Source organism: Trichoplusia ni, chromosome 14 (genome assembly GCF_003590095.1).
Source record: "Trichoplusia ni isolate ovarian cell line Hi5 chromosome 14, tn1, whole genome shotgun sequence".
In the NCBI taxonomy this organism is placed as follows: Eukaryota; Metazoa; Arthropoda; class Insecta; order Lepidoptera; family Noctuidae; genus Trichoplusia; species Trichoplusia ni.
In genome coordinates, this window is record NC_039491.1 from 1,764,889 (window position 1) to 1,779,291 (window position 14,403).

The 14,403-nt window shown below is 35.1% G+C and overlaps 1 protein-coding gene across 2 annotated transcripts in view; it reads left to right on the top strand.

Moving 5' to 3' along the window:
* LOC113500571 overlaps nucleotides 1-14,403 on the top strand; it is an 83,229-nt gene that overhangs the window by 52,504 nt on the left and 16,322 nt on the right. For both annotated transcript variants that reach the window (XM_026881418.1, XM_026881419.1), the window contains exons 4-9: nucleotides 11,568-11,649; nucleotides 11,814-12,127; nucleotides 12,241-13,362; nucleotides 13,443-13,622; nucleotides 13,737-13,919; nucleotides 14,096-14,380. In XM_026881418.1, the coding sequence (XP_026737219.1) occupies nucleotides 11,568-11,649; nucleotides 11,814-12,127; nucleotides 12,241-13,362; nucleotides 13,443-13,622; nucleotides 13,737-13,919; nucleotides 14,096-14,380 (2,166 nt within the window). The remainder of the gene's footprint in view (nucleotides 1-11,567; nucleotides 11,650-11,813; nucleotides 12,128-12,240; nucleotides 13,363-13,442; nucleotides 13,623-13,736; nucleotides 13,920-14,095; nucleotides 14,381-14,403) is intronic.

Below are 14,403 nucleotides of genomic sequence, written 5' to 3' on the forward strand. Positions count from 1 at the left end.
GAAACTTCGCGAAAGTTGAAGCTTTTATTAGAACCTACAGCATTACGTGTTTACGTAAGATGCGTGTTAATTAGAAATACGTAATCGTAAATGTGTAGGTAGTGACTGTAGCTTCGAACATTTGTCTTATTGATAAAAAGTTCAGTATTAGACAGGCCTCGATCTAGGTAGGTACTACTTGTTGTTTTGTTTTAACAATTTTGTGTGAATGTTATAGAAATACAAGTCTTTCTTTTGCGAATGAACGAATAATGCGACTTAGCTTTAATGTTTACAAATATTTTTAAGGGAGTATATTACGACAATTTATAGATAATAAATGGTCAGCGCAAACATACCAACATCATTATTTAACGAGGCTTATAGGTAGATTTGTTTAAAAAAAGTTACCAAGTACAAATTAAAAGTAAACATGAAAATATTGTGTGCAATAAATATTTCAATTCATAAAATGCGAAATTTCTCTACGTACCAAGAAACACTTAAGCCATCAATTTCTTTGAAATAATTATGTTTCTCGTACTTATGCTTACCATTAACACATTCAGATTTGAGTTAAATGTCGCTTATTTTCAAAAGTTTAAATAATTTATTCTAATCTTTGTCAATAATTACCTCTAAGAATATAAAAATACTCACAGCAAAGTTTATTCGTTTCATAATTGCTAGTCTGTTTAAATATTTGACCTCAAAACTGATTCCTTAATTAAAAAACCCACCTATCCATCAATATCCATGATTTGTTTAAATCATCGCCCTACCGTATCTCATTAAAATCAGAAGTTTATTTACATAGCAAACACTTATTATAATTAAAAATCTACAACCAAGAAAATAAATCAAGATTTTCATAAAAACCTTTTTAAGACCCTCAATATTCAAATATGCACAACAAACATTTTTCTTTTTCGTTTGAAGTCTTACGTAAAGCACACTATTAAAATCAGCCAATCTCTACCGAGGGCCCTCTAAAATTAGACTGTTGTAGTTGTGGAAGCAAGATAGCACTACATGTTATAGAGCGTTGTCTCTCTTCCACATCAGCAGTAGTATTCTTTAAGAGACCTTGGTAGAAGTTCTGAGCAAGCTTGCAGGCGTTTTAAAATGCACTACACCCACCTAATTACAAAGGTCGACAACATATCTGCATATATTACTGCTCGTTCTCCCTTTTGTTTGGTTTCCGAAGGCATTGTATGTCAAAGGTTATATTAAAATTTACGTAGGAACAGATAAGTATATGGTTATTGCAAAGTTTTGCTATGATAGTGCTGTGATATAATTAGAGATTGTCTCGGGAAGCTAATGTATAAACTGAAATAAAAAATTAATCGAATCAAAGTCTGTATTTGGAAACAATACCTCGTTATTCGAATTAATTTAAAACTCATTTGGAAAACCGATTAAATAATTTTAGAGTAATGTTGCTCATGAAGTGTAACGAAATTTAATCCCATAGGTATTCAAAATGCAAATGGTATCCATAAAGTATATTTTTATAACGAAAAATAGTTTTAATTTTGGTTGTTAAGCTTTGATCACGAGGCAGTGTTTCACAACATATTATAGACCAAGTCTTTAAATTTACATCGTACAAAAAAGTTTATTTTTAAAAAAGAAATTAATATGAATAAGCAAGTCCACAAATAAATAAATACTTAACTAGATAAAGAAAACAAGGCACTTAGTTCTCCCATTTATTTAAGTGACATTATCCATTGTTTTGTCAACAAACGACTTTTATATCAAGTCGTTTTAAAAGCTTCTTGTTAAGCATTTGTTTCATTAGATAAATGAAATGAGATCTTATTTTCATTACAGTAATAAAATTTGGAGACAAAAAATCTTACTGACTTCTAAAACATTATTAAATATTCTATTGTAATAATGTTATTTTTACAAAACTAAGTACTACTGGGGCGAAATGACAGTTATTGCAGGTTAAATAAAAAAAATGCATTGAAGAAATCCGTTCAAGCAAACCGAAACTCTGAAGTTCTGACAAAAATAAAATGGCAAACAGACGAATTGAGAACCTAGTCCTTTTTGAAGTTGATTAAAAAGAGAGTCCATGACGTACGCTCTTACTAAAAACCAGATATTTTAGAAATTAACGTGATATCTCGTTATAAAAATATCATAGAGATAAATAAGTTTAGTTCCCTGCGTCACACGAGTCTTTCCGTTCTGAAAATGTAGCCTAGACGTACATATATATATATGTTATACTCGGAGAGCTCTAAGGCATTCCTTAGTTTAATTAAAGTCCGCTCACAATTCCTTCGACAAATATGACGATATAGCGAACGAAGCAAATACTTAAGACTTCATGAGAGAAGAAAATTAACTCAAAACGTTGGCCTAACAGTCGACGCTGTTGTTCGATAGACGACAGGGCCGGATTCCATCGCATTGGATCGGGCGAGTTATGAAACGCCAAGATAAATGCAGCCGACATCGGCATGGGTATAACCTATTGCTGTTTATACCTTACGACCGAAAAACCATCTACATGAGAAAAAATATGGAAAATTAAAAACAAAAGAAGTACGTTTTGTTGATTTGATTAAGTCCTAGAAATACAAATTATAATCTTGTCTATCTGTATGGTTAAGTGACGTGGATTTGTTAATGTGTTACATCGTTTTTTTATAGTTTTTCATATTAACGATTAAACTAAGTGTTAATCTAAAAAGTTTATCTAATGGCTTATGTAATTACCGAGTCTTAACTTATTATAAATTGATAAAATATATTCTTAAAACGAAAACTTCCATAGTTTATTAATCTTTACAACGATTTGAGGGAGGTTAGGTTTTCCTTAAATAATACGTTGTCTTAGGTCATTTATCAATTAAAAAGCAATAATCATTTTATAGATAACAGCCCATTTGTTGCAATGTATAATACTTTAATACTATATTATGCTTACGTGCTTCAAATCCTAATCAACGTGAGTTAAGTTTAAATCAAAACTTGTGTTCGTCACAGACGACTTAAATACAATTTTGAGCTTCATTGTCTTTAGTGTTATTTGTAGCATGAAATGGGTCACGTAGAAACTTAGAACAAAGAGCGGAATTATACTTAATACATACAGCATAAATGTATAACTAGATAGGTAGGCTCTGCAATTTGTTTTCAAATTTATATCTATACATGTACAAGTAGTTTAAATTACTCTATTTACACCTTCCTGACTTCGTATCACAACATCACGAAGCTATATAGTTGCAGTTAAAGAAATGAAACAGCACTAGACAGCGTAGTGCGGCATCTCTTTTCCACAACTGCAAGAATCTTACTTTATAACTTGCTGTAAGCCAGTCGTGGACTCATATCGCGGTCGTGAAGCATAAAACTTATACCGTAGCTAGAATGAATGCTGTGTTATCGATCTGTAGTAATTGCAGCCTCCAGTTTTCTATACTATCCGCATCCCGGCGCACCGTTAACTCCTGGCCTACAAACAAGCCAATCATAACTAGCTGCCTAGACTACCTACGACCGGGTTTATTAGCCTACCTGTCTGTAATTATAGCTGGCATTAGACACGGTTTTATTGGTAATAGGAGAATATCCTGATACCCTTGGGTATAACTTCATATCACGTACACATTAATAGATCTTGTTCAAAGTTTGTTGATTCGATAGTTGAGTTACGTTATTCACTTAGGACTGTATAGTTAGAGAATATTATCACCATCGAAATCAATATTAAATGAAACTATATGCTGTATATAATAGGTAAGAATTCTCAGCGTATTAAAATTCTAAACATAGAAATACACTAACAATACGAACAGCCTTATAAATAAAACATGACACTTAAATCATTGAACATTATGGAAAATTAATATCAAAACGTGCGTTCCAACGAAAAAAAATATAATGTGTAAATCACAGACAAATCTTTTGTTTATTTAGCGCAATATAAAGCTGAAACTACACATTACAAGATTGACGACCCCTAAACCGTACTTATTTGAAACGTTCAGCTGGTATTATACATATTAATTGCCATGTGGACTATTATGTATCAAAACCATGTATATACTATGGGTATACTATACCTTGTAGGGTATGCTACGGTAGGTACTCTAACAAAGGCGAAGTGGCGAATAACCGAGTGGTATAGGTCACCACTCCAAACCCACAGTACGCGACGCGGGTTCGATCTCCGCATAGGAAAAACATTTGTGTGATCTGAGTCTGGGTGCAATTAAGAATAATTTTGAAATCGTCAGTGACTCAAGAATCGAATTCTATACTACTAAAAAAAGCACTACTTTTTTTACTTTAACATATCATCAATCAAAGCTATTATAGTATTTCTATTTTAGTAGATTCATACAGCAGTTTAGCATTTCCTCTTCTATATTTTGCCACAAAAGAAGTCTTGTTTACAGAATGTCTGTCCTGACTTTAGAGTAAATTGGTTTGTTTTCTTACATCATGATGACTTAAGAACTGTGACCTTCCGCTGAGTTCTTCCGCGGTCAGAAAAATGAAATATGTGTTAAAAGAGCCATTATAGTTTTAAATTTGTTATGATGGAAAGGTCACTGGCAATTTGCTCTAAGCTTTTATACATAATTTAAAACTGCTCTACCTCTATACTCGCGTGTATCTTTTACTAAAGCAACATAGACGTGTTTACTTATTGTAAGTATGTAGGTTGTAATAACTAAATTGATGTATTTACTTCTAAATGTATCTAAAATTAAAGGAACATACAAAACGCTCGAATGTATGGAAATTACATTTTGTTTCGATAAGTCACGTGACCTGTCATCTTCATTCATTCAAGGTTTTCCATTGACAACAACGGTTGTGAAAATGTCACTCACTTGGCTTGTAGAGGGACGGTTTACTTACGCGCATTTCGTCGAAATCGTCCGACTGCTTTCGAAACTAATGAGTCTTTAATCATAATTCCGAAAACAAAACGTAATTAAACCTTGCAAACCGTACTAAAATTACTGTTATAACAATACTCTAGAGATTACCATTAGGTACACATAGTACCGTACCGTCACCTGTAATCTCGTACATACAAGACACGAAGATTGACAGACCTACATCTGTATGTTTCATGGTTGTCAACTGTGACACAGAACATGCATATGTCGGCTAACAGGAGCTATTAGCACACGTCCATGTGGAACACTCACGGTATTCTTATTATCACAATTATCACGACTATTCTTTATTTTGTGAATGTATGTATGTGAAAATGACAATGTAAAATATACAATACTTTTTTCTTTCATATTAAGCTTAGACCTACTTACAGAAGAAGTGTATTTGGGAAGGCATAGTCTCCTTGATGCATGTTTATACCTAGTCCAGGAGTAAAGGCTCGAATGTTTTTGGTTTCATTTAGTTTATAACAAAAATAATTTGACTCTTTATTCCGATATCGAACATATAACATCAGATCAGTATTATAGATCGAAATAAAATATGCGACTTCAAATATCACATTGTATCAAGTCTGTTAAGCTGTCTTATTTATTTATTCATTTATCTAAACACAAAATTTAAGAAAAAAATAAAAAGGAACGTCAAGCCGTTAAACACTTTGTTGGCAAAAATAGCGCTCTTTTATCTACATAATTTTAACACAATAATGTTATGTTAAATTAATAATAACTCTTTCAGTTTTTCTTTGTAGTGAACTACAATTACTTTTTCCCATAACATATTCGCTTCTCATATTATAATAGACTAAAACCTACAAGAACTGCCTTATCATCTAGTACATTATAATCCATTGTCATTCGTTCGGTATAACACACGCGCCTCGATGCATCTAACAATGCCATTTGATTATACAATTACAACCCACTGAAATTACTTACATTCATGGAAATGACTCACCATTCACATATATTATATGCAAATGAAAGATAACAAGGTTGGATATCTTTACTGTTTTAAGTGATTGTAAGGATTCAATAGACTGCCATTCAATACCACTTATTTGTAGAAATTGTAGACACAATGTCTACTATTACCCACATTTATTATGACTTTTCAAATTTATAGACGAATGTTTCATACTTAATAATGATTTACAGAAGTGCATTAAAGTATTAAAGTGTATTATAAAATTATTTTATTAGTTGGTTTCGGTACTTCGTTTGATAAATAGTATACAAACATGAAAAAAACGAATTTTAACGTAATACATATTTTTTGTTTCCGAACGGAAAATGGAAGCGAAATAAATCAATTTTCAAAAAGGTAACCAGAATAGTAATTCACTAATTCACATACAGAACATGTTGTTACATGTTGCGACAAAAATATCATTGATTGAATGGTTTTTATCAAACGAGACAATGTGGGCTTTGTGCTGCTAAAGTCAATTGAGCGGCAAACCAGCCTTGAAGGTTCACATTTGTAATGAGTGAAAGGAACCGCCTCAGCCATACATAGCAGGGACGTGACTCACCGATGACTTTAATATGAGAATATAACATGTATCGACATTTAAATTAAGTCTTCTTCACAGAGGTCGATTAGTTACGGGTTTTTTTCTTAAAAAATCCTACAGTTCTGTAAAGCAGTCAAAATCTGCCTTCACTTTTATTACGTAGATATGTTAGAAAATACATCTCTGTGGGGACACCACTTGACTCTTTCTATTGTGATCGTGAACGGATTCAAATTTGGAACTAAATTAAATACTCCACAAAAGATGCGACCAATGACTGATGTAAGAAGGTATATTAGAAAACTTCGACGAAAGCTTGCATCGCGGACTTTCGACAATCTGCACACGAAAACAGTTAGAACATAGAATTCGGTAACAAAGATAAACATCATTGCATACATTTTCCCACGAGCGCTGTGATTAGATTTAGGTACCGATACCAATATAAATTAACGCTCCAGGCTACAAACCTATTCATTCTGCATTTAAAACTAGCGTTTTTTTAAATACCAATCTTTAATTGTGTTACGAATTTATATTGGATTCTGCACTAGCTTTTCTGTTTTACTCACTTTGAATGTTTATTTCAATCAACAATACAATATTGCTCTTGTTAAGTTTTCAGTTTTAAATACCATGAACAACTACAGAGTAGGAACCTACTACTTGCAATTTAATTTATTGACTAACGTCAAAGCAAATTATTCAACATTCTATACAGGGATCAGATAATTGCTTTAACGCAGCGTAACGAACGTCACAGACTAAGTGAATATGTCTACTTAGTGTCTTAATAGGGGCAGTAAGTCAATCTCCGGTGTAGAGGCATATCCGTATATCCTTCAAAGGTTTCAGGTTTGCCTCGCTAAGAGGCACTCGGCACAATTGATCGGCAGACACCGTGTCGGCGACCGGTCGACATTGCTCCCGAAGTCTCGATCCAGTTGGTGACCGCCTTATTGACGCATAAACGTTTATTCATACACATACGGTCTGTAATGTGGGCTTTAGTACGTCTATTGTCCTCTATACAAGGAATAATTCGTCGTACATGTTCATTACCTATCATTATTGCAATTCGCATAAATACTTATTCCCCACGCACAATTGATTTACATATACAGAAATGATTACTTCTTTATCCGTTGAACAAAATTAATTGCATATTTTACATAACGCAAAAAATTACGTAACATTTTTTAATCGATTACATATCAAAGAGTTATTCTCGTACCTAAGTTTGATAATAATTATGTGCGTAATCGATTTCATCGCAACTTTCTCCGCGGCGTCAATGTGAAAACGTCCGAAGTGAGACAGACCTTGATGATTGAAAGCCGCACTTGTATCTCGATATTCAACTGTTACAAAGCCAGCCATGCGAGGCCACAGACATGGGAAATGAATGCGTTTCCGAATGAAAGCTTAACCTCTGCACGGTATTACATACAAGAGATGAATGTGTATCAGAAATTACTAGACATAATTGGATCCTAATGGAAAATGCTGTTGGTAAACATCAGATATTAGGTATGTTGGAATATTATGTTTCAATGTAACATAGATACAAGATACGTTGTTATACACTACGACTATTTCAAATATTGCGTGTATGATTAATAATTATCTACTAACGGATTATGTTACCTTAAGTCATGGCTCCAAGATGATTCTAACATTTTGATTACCAACCTTTGCGAACAAATCAAACATTGAATCTACACTACCTACTCGTGTGAAGGTTGCCCGCTATGATTAATTCTTTACTCATAAATAAGCAATGTCCAAAACATCTTCCAACAAAATCAATCAAACGATCAGAAGCTTTTGTTTCATAACCAATCATCGCAGCATTAGATCACCCGCCAGCTTTTGTTTCACACAACTAATCATTGCGTTCGGTGATCGTGCGTTCAACATCAAACGTTTGCCGGCTCACGCGTATTAGCTCTATTCAGTAAAATCGCGCAACATGTCTATACACCCAATAATTACGTCGAACGCACGTAATTGTTATCTGCATAGACATAGTGCTCTCAAATTGTTTCATGCGATGCGTTTTACGCGACACATTGTACGATTAATCGCGATTCAGTAAATTAACGCCTGTCGTTCGATTCCTCTAACACATTTTATCTGCGTGAATGTTTTGTTTGAATGGATTTTAGTTATTTCGATTTGTAATATGCAGTTTAAAAAGACGATAGCTTTATGATTATGATATAATTAAAAACTACATTTATTTTTTATGTCATAGGTTTTTTTACTGATAAATTTTCCCAATATAGTAACACAGAGATAGAGAGCGACCACGTATTTTTTAATTATAGCCATGCAATGAAACTTTTTGTTTTTGACTACCCCAAAACCATACCATGAACCTATCTTAGTGAAATAGACGAAACAAGACTAAAAATCATTTTCCTTCTTGAAATGAAAGCTAGTAAAATACAAGCCCAAGAATAGTAGGTAAGTCTATACGTACCAACCTTGACGTACTCTGATGTAACAAACTCAACTATAATGATTACAGGCAGTTATCCCCGACAACTGTCCACCATAACTTTTATCTTGGTATAAATGTGTGATGGCGTTATGTGCCAGCTCGTTGAGCCTCATAGAATGTGGTCGAGCTGAGCGACACCGATGCGTTAGTCGATGGTTGAACGAATAGTATGAGCATATGTGGATGTGGCATATTATTGATTATAAATATTGTACAGGGAATATACAAGATAGACATGCATTTAGATTACGATGTAAATATTTTAGCTATTGTTTTACGTCGTATCGGAGAGTCGAAACATATATTAGAAAATGAATAAATTACAGCACAGCCGTTGTCACTTGGCGCTTTGGAAAAGAGAATCTTATTCATGAATGATGAATCTCTCTTTATCTAAAGTTTAAAGTTTGATGTCTTTTACCTCATTGCAGCATCACTAACTTATTTATATCAAACAAATTACCGTAACTTGGCTGAGCCAAAACAAAAACATAAACACCTCTGTAATATCCACGCTTCGTTCTCACACAGCCCATACATCCATCTCTCTAAATCGATACATCAAACGCTCATCAGATAAGGATTTACTAACAATACCATACATCCATTTACATGCAAACAAAACCGATTTAATTAATCGCATCTACAACAAATATTTATTCGAGTTTCCGTCTAAATTTATTTGTGCCGTTGGCCCAACAAAAACTGCTTCCTCCCAACTAAATTGGCAAATTGCATGAACGTGTCTGGCTAGCGGATACCGTACGTAAAAAAGGTACTGCTATAAAAACGAGTTTATGCTTACTGTTTTAGGCAATGGACTATGTGCTGTGATTTGGTGTGTGATTAGGAGCTTAGTTTTAGGAAGCTTAAATGGAGAGAGCTTTCCCATAGGTGCTGAAATAGATTAAATCTTTTCTGAAAATTTATTTTTGCCACATTCATTAGCCATTAATCTATAAGTAAATGATAACATGATAAATATCAACGAGTGTAACAAAACATAGATAAAGAAATTTCTCCCAAAAGAAAACTGATTGCGGACCTTAAAATAATAATCAAAACGTGTCGAACCGCCAAAATTCCACATGATACATAAAATTAAATTTTCAGCTTCGAAATGATATTATCAGCTCCCAGTTACCCTAGTTCGCTTATTATAAAAGCAGTTATAATACCGATTTATATACAGTGCGATTGCATTTCGCTGGAGTAACATAACTAGATAAGTAGGTCAAACACATTGCATCGTGTTGCGGAGGGGCGGTGAAGCGTGTTCGTATCGCGGTCTTCGCGATCGGTCGTCAAACTCGCACGCTCTATTTATGCCTATTTACTTTTTTATCTTGTACGTTAATGAGCGGTTATTGAACATCCATCTAGCATTTGTTTCTTGTTTCTAAGTCCAAACTTTGTCCTGTAGTAAGAGTTACAGAGATGCTGACTTAAGGCTGACAATTACCTAACTAAAAAAATAATAGGAAACTAAAACTATGTTTTAATAAGTAAAAAGCATGGATTAGTACAATAAGCGCGGAACAAAGGATAAATTCTCCAAGAGGAGAATAAAATTATCTAATGACTTTAAAGCCATACCAGGAAGTAAAGCAATATACAAAGGAGTTTAACATACCGTCTATAAACACAATAACATTTTGACTTAGTTTAATAGGCATTATAAATGACATGAACGAGGTTACCAAACATAGTAAATCCCACACAAAGCAAGTGCCTAAGCTTTCCAAACTTGAGCTTGTCTTGACGTCCATTAAGCTGAGTTTACTGCTTGAGCTTACAAAGGTCTTAAAGGCACGTCAACAAGCCGACAACATACGATAACATACTCCACACGAAAACCTACCTAGAGTTTAATACGAAGTATAAATACAAATTTATATTTAGCTGCTATTTCAAAGAAAATTATTCTATTCTCTCCTTTATTCCCTGACTAAGTACTTCAATCAAATATGTAGACACACATATGTAGGTTATTTCTGAGTGTTAAATAACTACATTTTACATATTCAATTAAAAGAAACAAAAGAGAATTTCTTGACAGAATGGAGTCCATAATTATAGCTTTCCAATTCCTTTCATCCAATTAAACACACTGGCATAATATAAATTCTAAAATATCTAATTGAATCTTCTATTTGGCGAGTTTCATAGGCTAGTTAAGAACACCTGTTGAGTCACAAATTTCGAATTAGTAATTGCTTTAGGCTGTTTCAAATTCACAATCAGGGAGTATTCAACTTCAGCTGTAGAAAACGTCTGTCGAAGTTATTTGTCGTTCATAATTCATAACCCAGACAAATTGTGAGGTTACTTCAATTTTCATGAAACACGTTTCGGATATTCAAATAGTTTTTGTACATAAAGGCGGGTCCAAAATCAACATAATTTTGTCGGCGAAATTAACAGACTTTCACTTAAAGCCCTTTCAAAGGAGAAAGCCTTCACTCATGTGTACGTATCAACACTAATTTCTAGGCACATTACGTGGTCTTTGCAAATATACTCAGCCATTTAAAAAGTCAACAGTTTTGGTAGAGAACTTTCCTTCTATAATATTAGTAGAACAAACAAAGTATTATAACCGATCTTTCTTTTTTACAGGATGGGAGTTGAAAGGCTTACACTGTTACAAATTCTTCAACATCAGACATTCGTGGGAGAAAGCGGCGGAACTATGTCGAAGGTAATTAAATACGTATTCCATTCGTTAAACAGATTGGTGCAATGACTACGCGTCCGACTTTCTGCATGGGTTCAATTCCCGCAAACTATTTTTTTGTTTTCTTGAACATTAATGGATTTAAGTTAAATACATAACGTTATAATATTTTGTATTTGTGTTTTTAGATACGGCAGCGAACTTATGGTTGTAGACTCGTACACGGAAAACAACATGACTGCCAGCATGGTTCCATCTAGTCCAAGTAACAACCACTACTGGCTGGGGCTCGCGACGGTCGATGACCTCAGGACTAACACGCTCGAGTCGGCGGCTGGAACTCTGGTATCACAATATGCCGGTTTCTGGGACTTACAACAGCCCAACCCCAAGGCTGGAGAATGTGTTGACGTCCACGTCACATCGGACAACCAGTCCTGGGAACTCACGACCTGCGAGACCCTTTTGCCATTCATGTGTCGAGCTACCGCCTGCCCAGCCGGTAAGAATCGTTTATAGACAACTACTGTCTTTTTTATGCTCATTAGCGCAATCATTCAAATTCAATGTTGAGGTCATTCCAAACAATGCTTACATAATTTAAATTTGTTTTAGGAACCTTCCATTGTTCTAATGGAAAATGTATAAACGCAGCCTTCAAATGCGACAAGCAAGACGATTGTGGTGATGCTTCCGACGAAATGGACTGTGCTTCCGAATGTCACTTCTACATGGCCAGCAGTGGAGATGTAGTCGAGAGTCCAAACTACCCTCACAAGTACCCTCCCTTCAGCGAATGCAAATGGACTCTCGAGGGGCCACAAGGACAAAACATTGTTTTACAGTTCCAAGATTTTGAAACTGAAAAGTCTTTCGACACTGTTCAAATTCTGGTTGGCGGCAGGACCGAAGATAAATCTGTCAACTTAGCGACACTTTCAGGAAAACAAGATTTATCTAGCAAAATTTACGTTTCCGCTTCGAACTTTATGATTATTAAATTTAGTACAGATGGTTCTGTTGAAAGGAAGGGTTTCCGTGCTTCATGGAAAACTGAGTCCTCCAACTGCGGCGGTATGCTTAGGGCCACGCCTCAAGGACAAGTACTGACCTCACCTGGTTACCCTAATGGTTATCCTGGTGGTTTGGAATGTGTTTACGTTATTGAAGCTCAACCCGGCAGAATAGTTTCATTGGAAGTCGAAGATTTGGAATTAGGAATGAACAGGGACTACATCGTCATCAAGGATGGTAACACACCATCTAGCCCTGTCTTAGCTAGGCTGACTGGACCAGGAGAAGAAAACCAAAAAGTTATAATTTCGACAACGAACCATCTGTACATGTACTTCCGAACGAGCCTTGGAGATTCTAAAAAAGGATTCAACATGAGATATTCCCAAGGTTGTCGAGCAACTATCATTGCAGCCAATGGTAACGTTACATCGCCAGCATACGGTCTTTCAAACTATCCGAATAATCAAGAATGCTTCTACAGAATTAAAAACCCTAACGGTGGTCCACTTTCTTTGAAATTTGACGAATTTAGCATTCATACTACAGATGTAGTACAAGTTTTTGACGGAACCAGTACTAACGGTTTAAGGCTCCACTCCGACAACGGTTTTGTTATTAAGCCAAGAATTACACTGACTGCTTCCAGCGGTGAAATGTTGCTACGGTTTGTGTCTGATGCATTGCATAATGGAATGGGTTGGAAGGCGACATTCTCGGCAGGTATGGTATTCACTTAACAATACACTCTACGAGAAACAAACACAAAGACACACATCTACTTATCCCTATTTTATTTTCAGATTGCCCACCCCTAAACTCCGGAATCGGTGCTTTAGCGTCAAACAGAGATACCGCCTTTGGAACAGTTATTACATTCTCGTGTCCAATTGGACAAGAATTCGCCACAGGGAAATCTCGTATCACTACAAAATGTTTAGACGGAGGAAAATGGTCAACCACTTACATTCCTAGCTGTCAAGGTAAGTGACGTACAATAAATAGCAACATTCCAAAATCCGTTCTAAGGTGCGGTTTTATTTACATTGCGTAATACTAAAATTGTATATTAATATGACTTATTTGTTGTTTCACAGAGGTATATTGCGGTCCAGTTCCACAAATCGATAATGGATTTTCAATTGGCTCTACAAACGTGACTTACCGTGGTGTTGCGACTTACCAATGTTATGCCGGATTTGCTTTCCCGACTGGACAACCTATTGAGAGAATTTCTTGCTTGTCAGATGGTCGGTGGGAGAGAACGCCTACTTGTTTAGGTCAGTAAATACAATGTGACAGTTGCAAGTTTCCATACAAAACATTTGTAGTTGTGGAGTGTTAAGTTTAATAATTTTCATTTTAAATAAAAGTAAAATTATTTGAATGTATAGTATGTTTCTTTTTATATTAAGTGTTTTTGTAACCATTTATTCATAAATCTTTTTTTACACAGCTTCCCAATGTGTCGCCCTACCGGACGTTCCCCATGCCAATGTCACGATCTTGAACGGCGGCGGACGAAGCTACGGAACCATTGTGCGTTACGAGTGCGAACCCGGATACGTGAGGTCTGGCCAGCCGGTACTACTTTGCATGAGTAATGGCACATGGTCGGGAGACGTGCCAACTTGTTCCAAAGCACTTTGCCCCAAATTCCCCGAAATCAAAAATGGCTTTATTGTTGACCAAACTAGGATTTACATGTTTGGCGATGAAGCTCGTGTTCAATGTTTCAAAGGTAATTTCCTAAAATAAAAAATC